Below are 22,609 nucleotides of genomic sequence, written 5' to 3'. Positions count from 1 at the left end.
GTCATTTCTCATTGAAAATATCTTCCCTTTAGATTGCCGATCGTGTATTTTGCTAATGACCAACTTGGAAACTCATTACTGACAATTGTTACAAGCCCCATAGTGATGATTTTTATGCCTATAAACCTACGGTGAAGAATTGGATTCATTCTCTCCTGGCATGTTACAACCTCAACTACCTATAAAATGTGATTGTAAAAGCCAAGTCTCTGATAAAGCCGGATCAATAAGGCGATAATATTGAAGGATTTTATCTGGCTCATTTCCTAACCCTCCGAGTAGCGGTGTATTGCTGGTCATTTCAGTATAGGTAAGAGATAATAAAATGTGTGGCAATGTGTCACGTTGGTTCACATCAGACCGTACACCCCCCACTCCTTGGCTCGGAGCGGCTCTTCCTTTCTGTAGTTCTCTACTATCACAGTGGCCGGTGAATGAATTCGAGCTGACGGGCTGCCATTGTGTGTGAGGCCTCGGGGGGATACGGGAACAAAATACAGGAAAAAAGAAACAGCACTCACCAGTCAGTGCATAAATCAGCACACTACGCAGCAATATCATCAGAAGGCACCACGGATACTCAAAAGCTGGTGCACTTATCAGATTCACATACTATTAACACCCAATGTCCTAGATGTGGCCGTATGGATTCAGACATTTCTCCTATTAGGGTACATGGACGTCAAAGAATGGGGGTGCCTTTCTCACTATTAAAGGGAACCTGTCAGGTGCAATATGCAGCCAGAACCACGAGCAGTCCTGGGTGCATATTGCTAATCCCTGCCTAACCGACCCTGTATATTGTAGCATAGATAAAGAAATCTTTAGGGAAAGTATTTCTAAAGATCCTTTATGATATGAGAATACGGCCAGGGACTAGTCGCAAGGGCGTCAGTTCCTGTGCTCATTCCGACCTCTTAGCTTGTTAGTATGCCCACATGGACGTGCTAACATGCAATTCAATGCAGCATCACCAGCGGTGACACGCGTACCTGTGTCACCGCTGATCCGCAGTCCCGGCACTTCCGGTCATGCGCACTAGACCTCTCTGAAGCCAGGACGTGTACACCTGGCATCATACTGCACATGACCGGAAGTGCCAGGCATTCAGAAGAGCGGCGACTACGGACACATGTACGTGTGTCACAGTTGGTGATGCTGCATTGAATAGCATGTTAGCACACCCCTGTGAGAGTGCTACCATGCTAAAAGGGTGGAATGAGCACAGGAGCTAACACCCTTGCGACTAGTCCTTGCACTCATTGGCATATCATAAAGGACCCTTAGAAATACTTTTTCTAAAGATCTCTTTATCTATGCTAGTGTATACAGGGACGGTTAGGCAGGGATTAGCAATATACACCCAGAACTGGTTCCCTTTAAGCTGGCCATACATATTAGCTGTATATTGGTCGACTGATGTGTATAGAGTTCGTCTGACTGTCTCTGATAGAAGCCGTCAGGCTTGTTAAATCCAAATAGTCCAATGTTTTTGTTCTTGGAGAGACAAAGCATACGCCGACAACACTTGTTTGAACAACAGCCGTCTTTTCTGCCGTTCCCCATGCACATGCATGCTCCGTTCAGCTAAGAAAGCATGGGTTGTTAGGCTATGTGCGCACTAGACTACACTTGACTTTTCTTAAGAAAAATCCGCACCCTCTGGCAGAATACCGCACCCGTGGCAAAAACCGCAGTAAAACCGCACCTGCGTTTTTTCCGCGGGTTGGTCCCTGTGGTATTTTACCATTATCTATGGGAAAAAACGCAGGTACCTGCAGAAAAGAAGTGACATGCACATTAATTCCGCAGCAGAATTCCGTGGGTAAATCTGCAGGTATAAAAAAAAACGCAGTGTGCGCACAGCAATTTTTTTTATACCCATAGGATTTGCTGGGGAATGTCTGCAGAAATGGTAGACATTTTCTGCAGCAAATCCGAGACAAATCTGCGGTAAAATCCGCGGTAAATCCGCAGCGTGCGCACACAGCCTTAAATAGCTTTTCAGTTTTCAACTTTCTTCAGCCTTTAGGCTTGCGCTACATAAAAAATAGAATGTGTTACTCCCCTTCCTCTGCTTCAGTGCCGGCTTGATGCCGCTGATCTCGGTGACAGTTGTGGCAGTGGTCTCAAAACTACAGCGCATGTCACCAATGCAGCCAAGCACTGTGCTCATGCCAATGCAGCCTGTTAAAGAACTGTAGAGAGCCATCGCTGGACCTGGGGAGGGTGAGCAACTGCTTATTTTAGTATTTTTAGCTAGCGTAGACCTCTGGGTAGAGGAAAGTTGAAAATGTAGAACCACTTTAATAGAGGAAACCACAATAACCTGCTATCAGACACCTATGGCTATGGATTATCTCCAAGGAAAACCAAAGTGTTGTATCTGAACATCCCTATCATTACATATCCTAATCTCCCAGACTGACAGGGGACCCCACTATACAGGGTAGATGGTCAGCCAATCCCACCAAAGTCAGTGACCAACATTAATATGATGTGTATGATTGCCTTCCTACTGAGAATACATGAACCCCTGCGGATGACAAGTCAGGAGAGATAGCTGTCGACACATAGGTATCCATTATGTATGGCCGGCCTTTAGGGCCCCATACACATTAGAAAAGAGTCAGCCAAACACACCAATTTGAAAGGAATTGGCCAACCATGAATGGAGGCCTACTGGAAGATCAAGCCTTTTGATATTTAATGGCAGATTCATTTGTTTGGCGCAGAGATAAGCCACTGCCAGGGGAGTTTGAAAATAGCTTTCTCATAGGGAACACAGGAACGCTCGGCCGAGTCATCTGGCCAATGTACACGGCCACGTTTACTTATGGAGTCTTTTCACCAGTGTTACTGACAGAGGACATATCTTCATAATGGCACCATGAATAACTCAATAATGAAAATTTTCTGAAACTTTTCTAAATAAAAGTGTTAGAAAACACAACAAAGTCCTACCCTCACCAAGACTTCAGTACATCCAGTAATGACGAGACATAAATCCTCCCCACACATCTATTAACCATGATAAAAATGAGAGGATGCCGATACGTTTTTAGAAATATTTACTAGTTTCGCACAAGGGCCACTCGCCATAGCTCCATTCATAGTCTAGTCTATGGGACTGCCAAAGATAGCCGAGTGTTCTCTCCAGCAATCCCATGGAAAATAAATGACATGGTAACATGGTAGTGTGCATCCATGGCCATAACTCCATTACATTGGGCACTTTACAGCCCCATTCTCTCAATCGCTGGGGTCCCAAATGTGAGACCACAAGTAAATTAAAAAAATATCAATTATCCAGTGGATACATAACATGCAAAGTAAGGGTGCATTTACACTGGCCTACATGAGAGAACATGAAATCTTAGGGCCCAGTCACACACAACGACTTACCAGCGATCCCGACCGGATAAGGATCGCTGGTGAGATGTCACACAGTCAGCCCTTACCAATGATGCAGTAATGATCAGCGACCTCTATAACGATTTCGGCGGGTGATGGTACTGTGTTAGGAGGTCGTTGGTAGGTGTCAAATACAGCGATGCATCTTGCCCAGCAGGACATCGCCTTTGAAGAAAATCAACCAGAACAGTGTGTAACGATCAGTGATTTCACATCAGGGGCCAGGTCGCTGCTTAGTGTCACACACAACAAGATCACTGGTGAGATCACTGGTACGTCACAAAACCTGTGACTCAGCAGCAATCTCGCTAGCGATCTCACTATGTGAGAAGTACCCCTAAAGGTGGTGTCACACATAGCGACGACGACAACGATGTCGCTGCTAAGTCACCATTTTCTGTGACGTAGCAGCGGCGTCCCGTCGCTGTGTGTGACATCCAGCAACGACCTGGCCCCTGCTGTGAGGTCGCCGGTCGTTGCTGAATGTCCTGCTTCATTTTTTGGACGTTGCTCTCCCGCTGTGAAGCACACATCGCTGTGTGTGACAGCGACGAACTGAAGCGAGCAGCGAGCAGACGTCTGGCAGCTGCGGTAAGCTGTAACCACGGTAAACATCAGGTAACAAAGGGAAGCCCTTTCCTTGGTTACCCGATATTTACATTAGTTACTAGCACCGCCGCTCTCACGCTGCCAGTGCCGGCTCCCTGCTCCCTGCATACGTAGCCGGACTACACATCGGGTAAATAAGCAAAGGTTTGCTTACTAACCCGATGTGTACTTGGCTAGGAGTGCAGGGAGGCAGCGCTCAGCGGTGTGCTCTCACGCTGCCAGTGCCGGCTCCCTGCACACAAGCTGGAGTACACATCAGGTAATTAACCCGATGTGTACTCTGGCTAGGAGGAATGCAGGGAGCCAGAGCTAAGCGGTGTGCTCTCACGCTGCCAGTGCCGGCTCCCTGCACACGTAGCTGGAGTACACATCGGGTAATAAACCCAATGTGTACTCTGGCTAGGAGTGCAGGGAACAGGGAGCCGGCACTGGCAGCGCGAGAGCGGCGGACGCTAGTAACTAAGGTAAATATCAGGTAACCAAGAGAAGTGCTTTCCTTGGTTACCCGATATTTACCTTAGTTACGCTTCCACGCGTCGCTGCTGGCTGGGGGCTGGTCACTGGTCGCTGTTGAGATCTGCCTGTTTGACAGCTCACCAACGACCATGTAACGACGCAGCAGCGATCCTGATAAGGTCAGATCGCTGGTCGTGATCGCTGCTGCGTCGCTATGTGTGACACCACCTTTAGAAACACTGGTAAACATTTTAATCGGCTTGTCGAAGTAGGTCACCGTTCACGAGCAAGCAAAATGCTCACACATCTGATGAAGTTACTTTTAAACATGTTTAAACATCATTGTTCTGGCAGGACATCGGCTTGTGTAAACTTTACATGTTCTGCCTAGAACAATGAGCAATCATTCTGTGCAAACAGAAGTGCTGTTGGCCTGTCTAAACAGACTATTAAATGATGGATCTGTTTTTGCTCCATCAATCTCCATATATATTTAGATCTGAGAAATATTTGGATAGTGACAAGTTTTGCCATTTTATCCGTTTTCCAAAACATATTCAAGACACAGTTAAATAATATAATTAATATGGGTTTAAAGAGCAGACTCTCCGCTTTTATTTGAAGGTATTCACACCATAATTGGCATTAGAGTTTAGCAATTACAGCCCTTTAATATGAAGAGGTCTCTATTTCAAGGAACCACAAGTAAATGGACAATAAATTCAAAAGCACTTTAAATTCACTGGTTAATCAATCATCAATTATGCAGGTAAAAGGTCTGGAGCTTATTCCAGATTTGGCATTTGTATTTGGAAGCCTTTGCTGTGAACCGACAACATGCGGTCAAAGGAGCTCTCAATGGAAGAGAAACCAACCAGTAGTAGGTTGAAAAAAAAAAAAGAAAAAATCCATCAAAGAGATTGGGAACTGATAAAGGTGGTCTGGACATCCACGGAATGCAAACGTGGTGGATGATCACAGAACCCTTTCCACTCTGAAGAAAAACCCCTTCACAACATCCACTCAAATGAAGAACACTCTCAAGCTGTTTCAGTATCTCATTATCTAAGTTTACCATAAAGAGAAGACTTCATGAGAGCAAAAACAGAGGGTTCACCAGAAGGTGCAAACCATTAATCAGACTTAAAAAGACAAAGACCAGATTAAACTTTGCAAAAAAAAAAAAAAAAACATCTAAAGAAGCCGCCCAGTTCCGGAAAAGCCTTCTTTGGACAGATGAAACAGATTGATGGGAAGCCGAAAGTACGAAAGTATGGAGAAGGCTTGGAGCGGCTCATGATTGAAAACAAACCCCATTCTCTGTGAAACATGATGGAGGTGGTGTAATGGCCGGACATTCATGGCTTCCAGTGGTGCTGGCCCAGTAGTGTTTATTGATGATGTGACTGAAGACAGAAGCAGCCGGATGAATTCTAAAGTATACAGGGCTGTACTTTCTGCTAAGATTCAACCAAATATAGCAAGGTTGATTGTCCATCTGTACTGTGAAGAGCCGTCCAATGACCCTAAGCACTAAAGCCTAGGTCGCACGTAGCGAGACAGCAGCGATCACGACGACGATCTGACCTTATCAGGATCGCTGCTGCGTCGTTACATGGTCGCCAGTGAGCTGTCAAACAGGCAGATCTCACCAGCGACCAGTGACCAGCCCCCAGCGACGCGTGGAAGCGATGCTGCGCTTGGTAACTAAGGTAAATATCGGGTAACCAAGCAAAGTGCTTCGCTTGGTTACCCGATATTTACCTTGGTTACCAGCGCACACCGCTTAGTGCTGGCTCCCTGCACTCGTAGCCATTCTAACATGCTGTATATAAGAGCCCACGCCACTGTGACAACATAAAAAACACTTTATAATACTTACCTAGGAGGTGGCGCTGCGGTTGAATTGGGTCACGGAGGCGTCTCCCTTGTCCGGTGCCGGCGCCGCCTCTTTCGGCCATCTTCGTCCTTCTCTTTCTGAAGCCTGTGTGCATGACGTGTCTTCCTCATACACAGTCGCCGGTCATGCGCAGGCGCACTACAATACTTTGATCTGCCCTGCTCAGGGCAGATCAAAGTGCGCCTGCTCAGGACGTGAATGCTGGCGAGTGTGTATGACGTAGGATGCGTCATGCACCGCGGCTTCAGAAGAAGGAGGACGAAGATGGCCGAAAGAGGCGGCGCCGGCACCGGACAACGGAGGCGCCTCCGTGACCCAATTCCACCGCAGCGCGACCGTTAGGTAAGTATTATAAAGTGTTTTTTATGTTTTCACAGCAGCCTGGGCTCTTATATACAGCATGTTAGAATGCTGTAGATAAGAGCCCCGTGGTGGTGGCCGAAGCTTACAGCCAAAAAAAGTGGTGACAGGTTCCCTTTAAATAAACCTGAAAGTCTCCACTTCAATTGCATCTCAGGTGTTTCATTCTAAATAAAAATCAAAGCCTGTATACAGCTATAGGAAACATACAGGCTCCGTACATTACAGATATCAGCCCTTAGATGAGGGTAGACTAAAGGCCACGTCTCACTAAGCAACATCACTGCTGAAGCACGACTTTTGTGACGCAACAGCGATGTTGCTAGCGATGTTGCTTTGTGTGACATCCAGCAACAACCTGGCCCCTGCTGTGAGGTCGTTGGTTATTGCTGAATGTCCTGGACCATTTTTTAGTTGTTGCTCTCCCGCTGTGAAGCGCACATCACTGTGTGTGACAGCGACAGAGCAACAACTGAATGTGCAGTGAGCAGGGAGCCGGCTTCTGTGGACGCTGGTAACCAATGTAAATATCGGGTAACCAAGAAGCCCTTTCCTTGGTTACCCGATATTTACCTTCGTTACCAGCGTCCGCCGCTCTCACGCTGCCAGTGCCTGCTCCTGCTCTCTGCACACATAGCCATACTACACATCGGGTAATTAACCCGATGTGTACTCTGGCTAGGAGTGCAGGGAGCCAGCGCTAAGCGGTGTGCGCTGGTAACCAAGGTAAATATCGGGTTGGTTACCCGATATTTACCTTAGTTACCAAGTGCAGCATCGCTTCCACGCGTCGCTGCTGGATGGGGGCTGGTCACTGGTTGCTGGTGAGATCTGCCTGTGTGACAGCTCACCAGCAACCCGTGTAGCGACGCTTCAGTGATCCCTGCCAGGTCAGGTTGCTGGTGGGATCGCTGGAGCGTCACTTAGTGTGACAGTACCTTAAGCATAAGATCTGCGATCAGAGATCACTGGAAGGACACATTTCCTTGTCTAGTTAGTATTTCATTCTTAGCGGAATTGTTAGAAGGGAAATTCCATCCCGTGCAAACAGAGCAGGATATACCGAGCCGGTGTCTTAGCATCCTGTTCTAGCCATACAGGCTGTTGTGCTAGTCTGGCCAGCCAGTTTTGCATATAGCCAATTAGTAGTTGTTCAATAACCACCATATATAATCTTACTTTTGCTGACAGTGAAATCTATTTGGGTAGACGTGACCCCAACAGCAATAACTATAGCACAACACACATACAGCTCTGGCAAAAATTAAGAGACCACTTCCAAATTTTCAGTTTTTATATTTTTGAGTAAAATGTAAATTGTTCTTTTATTCTATAAACTATTGACAACCTGACTCCAAATCTCCAAGCAAAAAATTTAGTATTTATTTTCTGAAAATGAGAAATTGTTAAAATAACAAAAAATGCATTGCTTTCAGACCTCAAATAATGCAAAGAAAACAAGTTCATAATAATTTAGAAGCAACAATACTAATAATGTTTTAACTCAGGAGGAGTTCAGAAATCAGGATTTTGTGGCATGACCATGATTTATAATCACAGCTTTCATGCGTCTTGGCATGCTTTCCACCAGTCTTTCACACTGCTTTTGGGTGACCTTATGCCCCTCCTGGCACAAAAACATAAGTTCTTCTTTGTTTGATGGCTTGTGACTATCCATCTTCCTCTTGATTACATTCCAGAGGTTTTCAATGAGATTCAGGTCTGGAGATTGGACTAGCCATGACAGGGTTTTGATGTGGTGGCCCGTCATCCACACATTGCTTGACCTAGCTGTATATCATACATGGCGTTTCCCCTCAAATTGCAACATTTTTTGGTAGAATGATACAATTATAAATAGAGGGAAAACATGGAGTAAGCACGCTCTACTAGAATCACATGGCTGCTGAAACTGAAGTATAAACAGAGTCAGACGGGTTAAACACCAGGGAAATTGTTTGACCATTTCTTTGCTTGTGGTGGCTTTTATAGGTATCAATTATTGGTGCAATTAGTGCACTCAACTGTGGTTTTAACAGTAATTGCCCGTTGTAAGCAGAGAACAATCAGCAGTAAATGTATCCTAGATTAAAATCATTGCTATCATTATCTGACTTTTCCTAATAAAGAACATTACGGTCAAATTAGTGCAGACATAATAACTGTAATGTGTAAGTGCATCTGTAACACCTACATATTAGCTCTGTAGTCTTGCTTTTTTTTCCCTTCTAAAAGGGTAATTTCTAGGGATGATTGAATATCACAAATATTCGGCAATATTCGGCTTTGCGACTATCCGATGAATAGGTCGCCGCTATGTGAATATTCGATGCCCAATGTAAGTCTATGGGAAGCCCAAATAGTTGCTATTCGGCAACTATTCGGGTTTCCCATAGACTTACATTGCACATCGAATATTCGCAAATAGTCGAATAGCGGCGACCTATTCGGCGAATATGGGCATAGCCGAATATTTGAGGAATTCGATCATTCTTAGTAATTTCATTTACAGTGCGTTTTGATGCTTTTTTGCAGCAGAAATGTAGAGAAATATTAAACACAATAGGTTTGTTACCACTTAGATGTATCTTTTGTCTAATTTCTTTTGTTCCCTAAATAATGTAGTGTGCTCTAAGAGTAATAATAAAAATAAAATAATAATAATAATAATAATAATAATAATAATAATAATAATAATAATAATATGGAGGAAGCGTTAGGCTATGTTCACACTGCATTTTACTTCGATGGTCAAAAAGGTCAGTTTGTCAAGTGGATAAAGCTTCAGGATTTGCTCCTTCTCTCTGGCATTTTCTCAGCATTTTGTAACCCTTTGCTTTTTGTGGTCATTTTGGCTTTTTTTATGATTAATAATTTTCCAGTGTTTTTTTGGCACATTTAAGAATCTATCAACATAATCCATAGGCAGGAGGCCAGAGGAACGAGGAAAGGTGCCAGAGATCCACAGATATTAAAAACAATATTTATTAACATACTTTAAAAGAAAAATATGCATAATAAAGTGAGCAAGGCAAAGGTAAATGGGGCAACACCCAGACAAAGTATTCCACAGGCATGTAGCAATATAGTGGCAAGGTTACAAGCCAGTGAATAAATATAGATCAGAAACAATGGACTGCAATAGGATAGAGGAATACAATGGCTTTTGGGATAAGTCACTTAGGTGAAGAGCGAGTAAGGGGTGCTTCACACACAGCGAGCTCGCTGCCGAGATCGCTGCTGAGTCACGGTTTTTGTGACGCAGCAGTGACCTCATTAGCGATCTCGCTGTGTGTGACACTGAGCAGCGATCTGGCCCCTGCTGCGAGATCGCTGCTCGTTACACACAGCCCTGGTTTGTTTTCTTCAAAGCCGCTCTCCTGCTGTGACACACAGATCGCTGTGTGTGACAGCAAGAGAGCGACAAATGAAGCAAGCAGGGAGCAGGAGCCGGCATCTGACAGCTGAGGTAAGCTGTATCCAAGATAAACATCGGGTAACCAAGGTGGTTACCCGATATTTACCTTAGTTACCAGCAGCTCTCACGCTGCCTGTGCTGCCGGCTCCGGCTCTCTGCACATGTAGCTGCTGTACACATCGGGTTAATTAACCCGATGTGTACAGCAGCTAGGAGAGCAAGGAGCCAGCGCTCAGTGTGCGCTGCTCCCTGCTCCCTGCTCACACTGGTAACTAATGTAAACATCGGGTAACCATACCCGATGTTTACCTTAGTTACCAGTCTCCGCAGCTTCCAGACGGCGGCTCCGTGCAAGCGCAGCGTCGCTTGCACGTCGCTGCTGGCTGGGGGCTGTTCAGTGGTCGCTGGTGAGATCTGCCTGTTTGACAGCTCACCAGCGACCATGTAGCGATGCAGCAGCGATCCTGACCAGGTCAGATCGCTGGTCGGATCGCTGCTGCATCGCTAAGTGTGAAGGTACCCTAAAACTGGTGTCATTGGTGTGTACAAAACAAAAAGAACAGAAATAGTAGCTACATAAAAGAGTGATAAAAAGAGTAAACAGGGTGTTGGCAGCATATGAGGGCAATGGACTATGCAGATGGTATATATAGTGTAATGCAATAATGGCGTCCAAGAGTAAAGTGCTGTGTGCAACTAGTATAATAAAAGTATGCCTGTTGCTGCTAATGATAACATAGAATCTGTAAGATAGAAGCCAAAAATGACCCAATAATCAATCAAGGTAACATACCTGCAGCTGTGTGACTACGCACCCCAACGTGTGTTTCACCCTGCTTCATCAGGGGGCGTGTATCTTCAATAAAACGGTGCCTGAAGTGGTGCATGCCCAAATCGAAATTTTGACTTGATGAAGACGTCATTGAGCCGAGATCTCGTTCTGCACAAGCACCGCCCTCTGCGCGATTTTATGTCAGATTACTGAATAATCAGTGACTGGTCATGCACATAGGGGGTCGGAGGGGCAGAAGAACGCCCTCTCCCAGTCCTGCCCTGATGCACAGAGTTCTCATTAGAAAACTTCAGAGGCTGATTAAAGAACCAGAGATCAGATTCTTTTGCCTAAAGTACCTGTTCAATCACTATAACAGCACCATTGTGGCCATGCCTTTCCCTTATATTGCTAAATACCGCTGAGTGTTCTTAAAGAAATAAAACCTTGCTTCAGGAAATGCATCAAGAAAAAGAAAACTCCAAGAACTTCCCTCAAAAAAAAAAAATGAAGTGGTTTATGCTTCCAATACTTTAAAAAGCTTTAAAAACTCCACCACTGCATAGCCTGAAGCCTCATTTAGACATCCATGATTTTTCACATTCACAAAAAACCCCAATATAATCTGAGTGTGTCAGTTTTTACCATCAGGGTTCAGTCAGTGTCCCTTTTTTACGATCAGGGTTCGGTCAGTGTCACTTTTTACCATCGGGGTTCGGTCAGTGTCACTTTTTACCATCGGGGTTCGGTCAGTGTCACTTTTTACCATCGGGTTCGGTCAGTGTCACTTTTTACCATCGGGGTTCGGTCAGTGTCACTTTTTACCATCAGGGTTCGGTTATGGTCACTTTTTACCATCAGGGTTCAGTCAGTGTCACTTTTTACCATCGGGGTTCGGTCAGTGTCACTTTTTACCATCAGGGTTCAGTCAGTGTCACTTTTTACCATCAGGGTTCAGTCAGTGTCACTTTTTACCATCAGGGTTCGGTTATGGTCACTTTTTACCATCAGGGTTCAGTCAGTGTCACTTTTTACCATCAGGGTTCAGTCAGTGTCACTTTTTACCATCAGGGTTCAGTCAGTGTCACTTTTTACCATCGGGGTTCGGTCAGTGTCACTTTTTACCATCAGGGTTCGGTTATGGTCACTTTTTACCATCAGGGTTCGGTCAGTGTCACTTTTTACCATCAGGGTTCGGTCAGTGTCACTTTTTACCATCAGGGTTCAGTCAGTGTCACTTTTTACCATCAGGGTTCGGTCAGTGTCACTTTTTACCATCAGGGTTCAGTCAGTGTCACTTTTTACCATCAGGGTTCGGTTATGGTCACTTTTTACCATCGGGGTTCGGTCAGTGTCACTTTTTACCATCAGGGTTCGGTTATGGTCACTTTTTACCATCAGGGTTCAGTCAGTGTCACTTTTTACCATCAGGGTTCAGTCAGTGTCACTTTTTACCATCAGGGTTCGGTTATGGTCACTTTTTACCATCGGGGTTCGGTCAGTGTCACTTTTTACCATCAGGGTTCGGTTATGGTCACTTTTTACCATCAGGGTTCAGTCAGTGTCACTTTTTACCATCAGGGTTCAGTCAGTGTCACTTTTTACCATCGGGGTTCGGTCAGTGTCACTTTTTACCATCAGGGTTCGGTTATGGTCACTTTTTACCATCGGGTTCGGTCAGTGTCACTTTTTACCATCGGGGTTCGGTCAGTGTCACTTTTTACCATCAGGGTTCGGTCAGTGTCACTTTTTACCATCAGGGTTCGGTTATGGTCACTTTTTACCATCAGGGTTCGGTCCAGGTCACTTTTTACCATCAGGGTTCGGTCAGTATCACTTTTTACCATCAGGGTTCGGTCCAGGTCACTTTTTACAATCAGGGTTCGGTCACTGTCACTTTTTATCATCAGGGTTCGGTCCAGGTCACTTTTTACAATCAGGGTTCGGTCACTGTCACTTTTTACCATCAGGGTTTGGTCACTGTCACTTTTTACCATCAGGGTTCGGTCACTGTCACTTTTTACCATCAGGGTTTGGTCACTGTCACTTTTTACCATCAGGGTTCGGTCACTGTCACTTTTTATCATCAGGGTTCGGTCCAGGTCACTTTTTACCATCAGGGTTCGGTCACTGTCACTTTTTACCATCAGGGTTCGGTCAGTGTCACTTTTTACCATTAGGGTTCGGTCAGTATCACTTTTTACCATCAGGGTTCGGTCACTGTCACTTTTTACCAACAGGGTTCGGTCAGTATCACTTTTTACCAACAGGGTTCGGTCACTGTCACTTTTTACCATCAGGGTTCGGTCACTGTCACTTTTTATCATCAGGGTTCGGTCCAGGTCACTTTTTACCATCAGGGTTCGGTCACTGTCACTTTTTACCATCAGGGTTCGGTCAGTGTCACTTTTTACCATTAGGGTTCGGTCAGTATCACTTTTTACCATCAGGGTTCGGTCACTGTCACTTTTTACCATCAGGGTTCGGTCACTGTCACTTTTTACCAACAGGGTTCGGTCACTGTCACTTTTTACCATCAGGGTTCGGTCACTATCACTTTTTATCATCAGGGTTCGGTCACTGTCACTTTTTACCATAAGGGTTTCATCAGTGATTTTCACATACGGATAAATGAATGATACAGAACAATGTTAATCACAGACTGCTCACTGATGTCATCCGTGATTTTCATGGACTCAGACTTATATCGTCGATTTTAATCTGTGACACCGATAAAAAAGAGACATGTAAATAGTACCATAGATTATTAAGGCCCAGTAATCAGAAGAAGCGCCAGTAATGCCAGTAGGTAGGGAGAGGTTGGCAGGGACTTGGCCGCGCTGCACAATGGTCCCGAGATTTTTTTTTTTGCTCCACTTTATATACGACTGAAACAATGATGAAAATATGTACGAAACATCACAACAAGGAAGAAGGAAATGTAACGGGAGTAATAACCTTCACCAGAGCAGACTGGCAGCTTCATACACCTCACCTCAGCCGCCAACAAGCCGCAGCATCCATTGTTCTACTAATCATTAACTACAAGAGCCGCGTTCTCCAGGCCCAACAAGCCGACAGTTACCATGGTGAACGGAAACATGACTGTAATATTTCCAACTTTGCGATACGTACAGCATTATGCTAATACAAAGCCAAACTTCAGCAGTGAATGTAAGATAAGAGACAGAACATCGCAAATGATTCCAAACCTGCAGAAGTCCTCGGATCACACATTTGGAACATTCTCTTTTTAACAGAACCCATTACTATAACTTACACTGTAAAATGCAATCAGGAATACATCAATTCGGTGTCGAAATGGTGCAAATTGCACTAACCCTTGCAGATTACACACTTTCCCTTACCATGTGCCAAGGTTGTCATACTGCACCACTGCAGAATATTTAGGTCTTTAAATGGAATCTGCCAGCAGGATTTCACCCCCCCCCCAAGCTATGTATATGTGCATGGAGCTCTTTTATAGACAAAGAGCAGCAAAACCTTTACATGGCCAGTCCACTCCTCCATTACTGAGAAATCAGCATGTGAACTGATATACAAATGACGCTGTAGATCTGAAGCTTCTGTCACTCCAGCTCTATTTTATGCCCAGCACCACCACCACCTCCTGCTGCTTGACATAAGGCTCCTTTGTCTGAAGTCACACAGCATAGAGACTGTTCGCTAAGTAGGAGGAGATCACTCTGGTCAGGGAATAGAGCTGGAGTGACAGAGGCTTCAGACCTACAATAGCTTTTTAGCCTCATTTGTATATCAATTCAAAAGCAGATTTCTAAATAACTGGGTAACAAACTGGATGTAAAGATATTTAAAAAAAAAAAAGCTAAATGCACATTTAAAAAATCTGAGGAATGAAATCCTGCTGACAGATTTATTTTAATTAAAATGGGCTATGCAGTATAACAAGTTATCACCTATTGATTGGTCCAACCGCTTGGGACCCGTGTTGATCAGCAGAACAGGGAAGGGTTATCCCTGTCAGGCTATGTGTGCACGTTGCGTAATTGCATGCAGTTACGCTGCGATCTGCACCGCAGCGTAACTGCATGCGTCCTGCGTCCCCTGCACAATCTATTGAGATTGTGCAGGAGCCGTGCGCACATGGCGTATTAGAGCGCAGCGCCTCTGCTGCTGCCCGAAGCGCGCGTTCTAAGAAGTGACATGTCACTTCTTTCCTGCGCTCTGCATGTAGCCCCCGCTCTGTCTATGGCAGGGGCTGGGAGGGGCTACATGCAGAGCACATGAAATCGGCTTTTGTTTCTGCAGCGATTTGAAACGCACGTGTGCTGTTCAAATCGCTGCAGAAATTTCTGCAGGGCCAGTATGCAACGTGCGCACATAGCCTTAGTATAGAGTGGCAGTGTGCATATGCCCCGCTGCCTCATTCATTCCCTATGGGGCTGCGGAGCACTGTGCTTGGCTTTGTACAGCAGCCTCAGTCTCAGCGGTTGGACAATCAGTGCAGTCTCAGCGGTTGGATAATCAGTGCAGTCTCAGCGGTTGGATAATCAGTGCAGTCTCAGCGGTTGGACAATCAGTGCAGTCTCAGCGGTTGGACAATCAGTGCAGTCTCAGCGGTTGGACAATCAGTGCAGTCTCAGCGGTTGGACAATCAGTGCAGTCTCAGCGGTTGGACCCCCACAATCAACTTAATTGAAGCATAGATGATAAAGGGTTTAACTAGTAAAAACAAGTTAAGTTTGCAAACTACATCCCTAAAAATATTTGCCTAAATGTGCGTCAATGTAGGTTTAAAAAAGGTATAGTAAATTTGACACGCCAGACTCTATTCTGGTGCATATAAATCACTCAAAATTACCTCAAATTTGGTGCGTAGAACCACCACCAACTGATAAGAGGGAGCAGACAAATTGTGAGTAGAACTGGGCGGACTCGCAGAAAACCAAGACCGGCGGGTCCCTGCTAAATTTAAAAACAAAAATAAAATCCAGATCTGTTCCCCATATAAGTCTATGGGGACCAGAATCCGAAGATTAAAAATGTTGGTAGAAGGGATGGGGGGGTAGAAGTGCACACGGTATACTCACCGAAGATCCTTCATGGCGGCAAGCTGCTTCCAGGTCACGCATTCCTTTCCGGAGCCGACGATTAACCCTCATTGAATATTCACTGCTTTCCCCACTCCCCGGGACGTGTAATTGGTTGCAGTTAGACGTGCCCCCATCAGGAGTGGCAGTGTGTCAGCTGACTGCAACCAATCACAGGCACCAGGACGGCCATTGGGCGGGGAAAGCGGTGGAAGTGTCTGAGGGTCAATGTCGTGGTATGAAAATAAATGAATAAAACAATCGGCGTATCGGCCCGTATTGTGATACCCAGCAAAGATAAAGCCCACGGTCACAGGCTGCATCCGCCAGCTGTTGAGCTTTATCTTGGCCGTGTATCAACATAAGGCCAGAGTCGCACCTGTGAGGGACTCGAGAGTCTCGTCTCGCATCACACGGCATGGCCTGACACTCTCCGGACACGAGCATGAAGCTGCATAGAAATACATGCAGCTGACCTGCTCCTGTCAGGAGAGTGTGCAGTTGTGCCGGGTGATGCAATGCGAGTCTCTTGCAGGTGCGACTCCAGCATAAGAGGAAAAGCATGCGGCTTCTTTTAAAATTATTTAAATAAATAATTTTAAAAAACGACGTGTGGTTCCCCGCAATTTTGATACCCCGCCAAGATAAAGCCCAACAGCTGGGACTGGAGAGACCTAGCCTAAAAATATCAGCCTCCAGCCGCCCGGAGTTGTCACATCCATTAGATGTGACAAACCCATTGCTTTACCTTGCTCTTCCCGTTGCCATAGTGCGGTGGCAATCAGGGTAATAAGGGGTTCATAACAGCACACAACTGCTACTAAACCCTAGATTAGTGATGGCACTGGCGTCTTATGAAACACCCCACATCAATAATCTGTAAATGAAAGTAAAAAAACACACACACCAAAAAAAATCCTTTATTTGAAATAAAATACAAAAACACACCCTCTTTCACCACTTTATTAACCCCAACACACCCCTGCAGGTCCGACGTAATCCACACGAGATCCCATGGCGATTCCAGCTCTGATATATCTCAGTCACAGCAAGCGGCCATAGAACATGACTGCCCACTGTGAGCTTCAGTGAATGAATGAGCCACGATGAGCAATGAATGCAGGCAGACGCCGTCACACAGGCTGGGGGCGCATCTGACTGCAACCAATCACAGAGGCCAGGCCAACTGGTGGGCGAGTAAAGCAGTGCATTTGAAATAAGCGATAATGAGCAGCCCAGGGAAGCTGCAGGAGCAGCGTACAGCTTTACCGGAGCCTCGGTATGAAGCGATCACTTAATTCTTATTTACATATACCACTGATAACACTGTTCACATCATTTATAACCAATGTGGCAATAAATGAGAATTGAAATCTCAAAGCCAAAAATGGTCCTTTTTTTTTTCTTTATAAACACTGGAAGGTGCCACTCACTTTCTCTTGATTACTTTAGGCTGCTTTCACACTACGTTTTTTTAAGATGCGTTCATGAACGTTTTTTTAACGCAAAAACGGATCCAGTGCAAATGCGTTTTCATTTCAATGCATTTGCAATGGACATGCGTTCACCTGCGTTTGCGTGCGTTATAGTGAGGATCCAGCGAGTTGCAGTTTTTTAACATTTTTCAAAAACGCTACTTGTAGCGTTTTTGAGCTGCGTCCAAATACTGCAAATTGCTGGATCCTGACTATACTGCATGCAAACGTATGTGAACGCTGGCATGCTGATAGACAGGATCCTGCTTGCTCTACTGAGCATGCCCAAAAACCAGCCTCGGGTGATCAGTCCCTCTCTCCCCCTCCCTCTCCTCTCTCTCCCGCCTGAGAGCTGCGGACACTCATAACCAAGATAAATATCGGGTAACCAAGCAAAGCGCTTCTCTTAGTTACCCTATGTTTACGTTGGTTACGTGTGCAGGGAGAAAGCAGCCCGGCTCCTAGCAGCTGCGGATGCTCGTAACCAAGATAAATATCGGGTATCCAAGCAAGTTACCCGATGTTTACCTTGGTTACGAGCCTCCACAGCTGTGAGAAGCCGGCTCCCAGTCTATCACGTTTAGTTCCACTGACTCCCGATCACATGACTCCAATGCCCGCCCATAAACTTAAAGTGACAGGATCCTGCAAAAATAACGCGTTTGCATGCGTTTTTGTGCTGTAAAAGCAGGATCCGCTTTTACAGCAAAAAAACGTTCATGACGCATGTTAAAAAAACGTAGTGTGAAAGCAGCTTTATACGTCCAAAGGCGGGGAGAGAGAAGCTGGCGCTGTTTGGGCGCAGGGGGGCCACCTGATGCAAAAACCTTACATGTGCCTCCGGAAATCGAGTACCGATACTACTGGAATGGTGTTGGCAGATTAGGAGAGTATCAGGATTTTAATTTTAAAGCAGGCAAACATGGGGGATGAGAAGGGGTTGTCCTAGTAGAGGATAATCTCTGCGGCGCTCACATCAGCGGTATTTTGCCGCAAAACCGGATCCATCACAAATGCATTTCAGTTCAATTCATTTCTATTGGGATCGCGGCAAGATGCGGTCACATGCGGTTGTGTATGATGCACGCAACCGCATGTGACTGCATCTTGCCGCGATCCCATTGGAAATTAATTGAACTGAAATGCATTTGTGATGGATCCGGTTTTGCGGCAAAATACCGTTGATGTGAGGTGAGCCTAATACAAAATACAAATTATTGTCCACCCGCTGTCTCCAACACCATGTCCTCATTCTATCTACAACTGAATCTGTCAAAAAATGAACTTGTTTTCCCCCATCCCCTTTATTAACTTTACCAAAACCGCAATTCAGTGAGGGGTTCTACAGTTACACGCCCGCTGTCTTCATGTGATATTAGACTCGGATCCTTCCTTTTCTCCCTCTAGCCAATCATTCGATCAGGTCACCTGAACCTCAAAAACGTCTCGTATTCAACCTATGTAAAAGCTTCTTACTGTTGCTCCGATTCATTCTCGCCTGGACTACTCTATTAGTAGAGACCTTCTACTAATTGGTCTCTTCACTAAACTCTCCCCTCTCCAATCTATCATGAAAGCGACAACCAGGATCATATTTCAGTCCAACCACTACACTGATACCTCCACAATGTGCCAGTCTTTGCACTGGTTGCCCATCTACTACAGAATCAAATATAACTTTATCACTCTTAGGCTGGTTTCACACTACGTTTATTTAACATCCGTCCATAACGTTTTTTTAGCAGAAAAACGGATCCAGTGCAAATGCGTTTTCACTTCAATGCATTTGCAATGGACTCGCGTCCACCTGCGTTCGCATGCGTTTGCGTGCGTTAGACACAGGATCCGTACTTTTGCGTTATTTTAACATGTTTCAAAAACGCTACTTGTAGCGTTTTTTACCTTTGTCAAAATAACGCATCTCACAGGATCCTTCACATTGCGCCGCGAGCTGCAATGCATTTCAATGAGCGCTGGATCCTGCCTAGCAGAATGCGTTGAGTTGCGTTGTAACAGGATCCTGCTTTTGTACTGAGCGTGCCCAGAAAGTACTGAGCATGCCCAGAACCAGTCTCGCGTGATCTGTCTCTCTCTCCTCCTCCCTCCCTCACCCTCTCTATCTCTGTCTTTCTCCCTTCCTCTCCTCCCTCTCTCTCCCACCTGAGAGCTGCGGACACTCGTAACCAAGGTAAATATCGGGTAACCACTTCTCTTAGTTACCCGATGTTTACGTTGGTTACGTGTGCAGGGAGCCCGGCTCCTAGCAGCTGCAGACACTCGTAACCAAGATAAATATCGGGTATCCAAGCCCGATGTTTACCTTGGTTACGAGCGTCTGCAGCTGTCAGATGCCGGCTCCCAGTCTGGCACGTTTAGTTCCCCTCACTCCCGATCACATGACTCCAATGCCCGCCCCTAAACATCCAGTGACAGGATCCTGCAAAATAACAGATGCGTTAGGCTGCTTTCACACCTCCGGCTTTTGCAATGCGGCACAATCCGGCACTTTGCAGGAAAACCGCAACCTTTTTTTTTGCTGCCGGTTGCGTTTTTCCTGCATAGACTTTAATTAGTGCCGCATTGTGCCGCATGGGCTTGCGTTCGGTCCGGCTTTTGCCGCATGCGGCAGATTTAGCCGATGCAGCGGCCGGATGGAACGTTCCCTGGCACGTTTTTTGCTCCGGCAAAAAAACCCGCATCGTGCCGCATCCGGCCGATGCGGCGCTTTTCCCAATGCATCCCTATGGAAGCCGGATGCGGCGCGATGCGGCAAAAAACGCATCCGGCCGCCGCATGCGGTTTTTGCCACTGCGCATGCTCAGTAGCATGCCGCAAGCGGCAAAAACCGGACCGGCCGCATGTAAAAAACTTATGCAAAGGATGCGGTGTTTTCACCGCATCCGTTGCATAGGCTTCACAGCCGGATTGAGCCGCAGAGCTCAAGCCGGATGTGTGAAAGTAGCCTTAGCATGCGTTTTTTGCTGTAAAAGCAGGATCCGCTTTTGCAGCAAAAAAACGTTCCTGACGCATGTTAAAAAAACGTAGTGTGAAAGCAGCCTTAGGCTGCTTTCACACTACGTTTCTTTAACATGCGTCCTGAACGTTTTTTTGCTGCAAAAGCGGATCCTGCTTTTACAGCAAGAAACGCATGTAAACGCATGTCTTACTTTGCAGGATCCTGTCACTGGATGTTTAGGGGCGGGCATTGGAGTCATGTGATCGGGAGTGATGGGAACTAAACGTGCCAGACTGGGAGCCGGCTTCTGACAGCTGCAGACGCTCGTAACCAAGGTAAACATCGGGCTTGGATACCCGATATTTATCTTGGTTACGAGTGTCTGCAGCTGCTAGGAGCAGGGCTGCCTGCACACGTAACCAACGTAAACATCGGGTAACTAAGAGAAGTGGTTACCCGATATTTACCTTGGTTACGAGTGTCCGCAGCTCTCAGGTGGGAGAGAGAGGGAGGAGAGGAAGGGGGAAAGACAGAGATAGAGAGGGTGAGGGAGGGAGGAGGAAAGAGAGACAGATCACGCGAGACTGGTTCTGGGCACGCTCAGTACAAAAGCAGGATCCTGTTACAACGCAACTCAACGCATTCTGCTAGGCAGGATCCAGCGCTCATTGAAATGCATTGCAGTTCGCGGCGCAATGTGAAGGATCCTGTGAGATGCGTTATTTTGACAAAGGTAAAAAACGCTACAAGTAGCGTTTTTGAAACATGTTAAAATAACGCAAAAGTACGGATCCTGTGTCTAACGCATGCGAACGCAGGTGGACGCGAGTCCATTGCAAATGCATTGAAGTGAAAACGCATTTGCACTGGATCCGTTTTTCCGCTAAAAAAACGTTATGGACGGATGTTAAATAAACGTAGTGTGAAACCAGCCTTACCCAGAAAGCTCTCCACAATTTTGCACCACCCTACATCTCCTCCTTCACTACTGTCTACAACACTAGCCATCCTCTCCATTGCACTAATGAGATAAGACTGCTATCCTCTATAATCCAAACCTCCCACTCCCATCTCCAGGACTTCTCTCATGCTGCACTAATATACTAGAATGCACTACCCCAGACAATCCAGGTAATTCCCAATATCTAGTTTCAAGCATGCTATAAAAACGCCCATCGCCTCATCTCACTAATCTAACGACCCCCCGTTCGCTCTTTCACTTGTACATGTGGGCAGCGTACGCTGATTTTTAACACGTAGTAGGGTTAATACCAAGACAGTGCGTTATCCTCAACCCATAGGATACTAATCATTGTGGGTTCTGAGCACTGGGGCCACAGAGATCCCACAAATGGGGAGCTGGAACCTGGGAAACAGGATCGCCCATCCTAAATGGAGTGGAGATGTGGTGCTCTACCTCACTCCATTCAGTATCCATGGAACTACCGGACCAGCCAGATGCCGCTGTTTGGACAGGAAGGACCCCTGAGAATAAAGCCGCAGACACACCGCCTGCCCCCCATAGTCATGGAAGAGACAGGCAGCTGACAGCAACCAATCAGATTCCAGCTCTCATCTCTCAGCGGTCCTTTGGAAGGTGAGAGCTGCATCCTGATTGGTCATTGCGGATAATTCTCATGCACTTGCTCATATCAAGCTGCCGCAATTCATAGCAGCCGGTGCGGATCCCAGCCCCGTGCACCGGCTCCGTTCTGCGGTATGCGCCCCTCCTGACAGCGGGGAATAGTTGCTACATGCCAGGCTGAAGCTACGGACAACTCGGGGTAGAAGTGGCAGTGATGCGCCCGGGAATGCCGGGATCCCACCCGCCCTGCACCATGCACTTACAGATGTCATCATCGCACAGCAGAGCAATCTCCATTCCACCGCCGCCTCAGCTCAGCCTCATCCCGCCGGCCGTCCCCGCCAGCCCTTCCCCGGGCAGCCTGCGCCCTCCTGGGGGAAGATGTGCAGTCAGTGCGCAGGAGCTGCCGGCCGGTGACGTCACGGGAGGGGCACGGGCGGGGGAGGAGAGCCGGCCACAGTCACTGACAGGCAGACACACAGTGTGTGCGGAGCTCCTGCCGCTGTCACCGGCGGACGGAGAGCACAGCGCCCCCAGCGTCTGCCACAGGGAGTCCATGCTGCCCCTGCACTTCACTGTGGTGGCCCCGGGG

At 46.4% G+C, this 22,609-nt stretch overlaps 1 protein-coding gene across 1 annotated transcript in view; it reads right to left on the bottom strand.

Moving 5' to 3' along the window:
- ANKDD1A (ankyrin repeat and death domain containing 1A) overlaps positions 1 to 22,395 on the bottom strand; it is a 92,551-nt gene extending 70,156 nt beyond the window's left edge. The window contains exon 1 of the mRNA XM_075342843.1: positions 22,281 to 22,395. Within this exon, the coding sequence (XP_075198958.1) occupies positions 22,281 to 22,314 (34 nt within the window). The 5' untranslated portion in view covers positions 22,315 to 22,395. The remainder of the gene's footprint in view (positions 1 to 22,280) is intronic.
- Between the last annotated feature and the right edge of the window lie 214 nt (positions 22,396 to 22,609).

The sequence above is a fragment of the Anomaloglossus baeobatrachus genome, chromosome 4 (assembly GCF_048569485.1).
Source record: "Anomaloglossus baeobatrachus isolate aAnoBae1 chromosome 4, aAnoBae1.hap1, whole genome shotgun sequence".
Taxonomy (NCBI): domain Eukaryota; kingdom Metazoa; phylum Chordata; class Amphibia; order Anura; family Aromobatidae; genus Anomaloglossus; species Anomaloglossus baeobatrachus.
The sequence above is the reverse complement of the archived record's forward strand: the minus strand, read 5'-3'. Positions and strand labels throughout refer to the sequence as shown.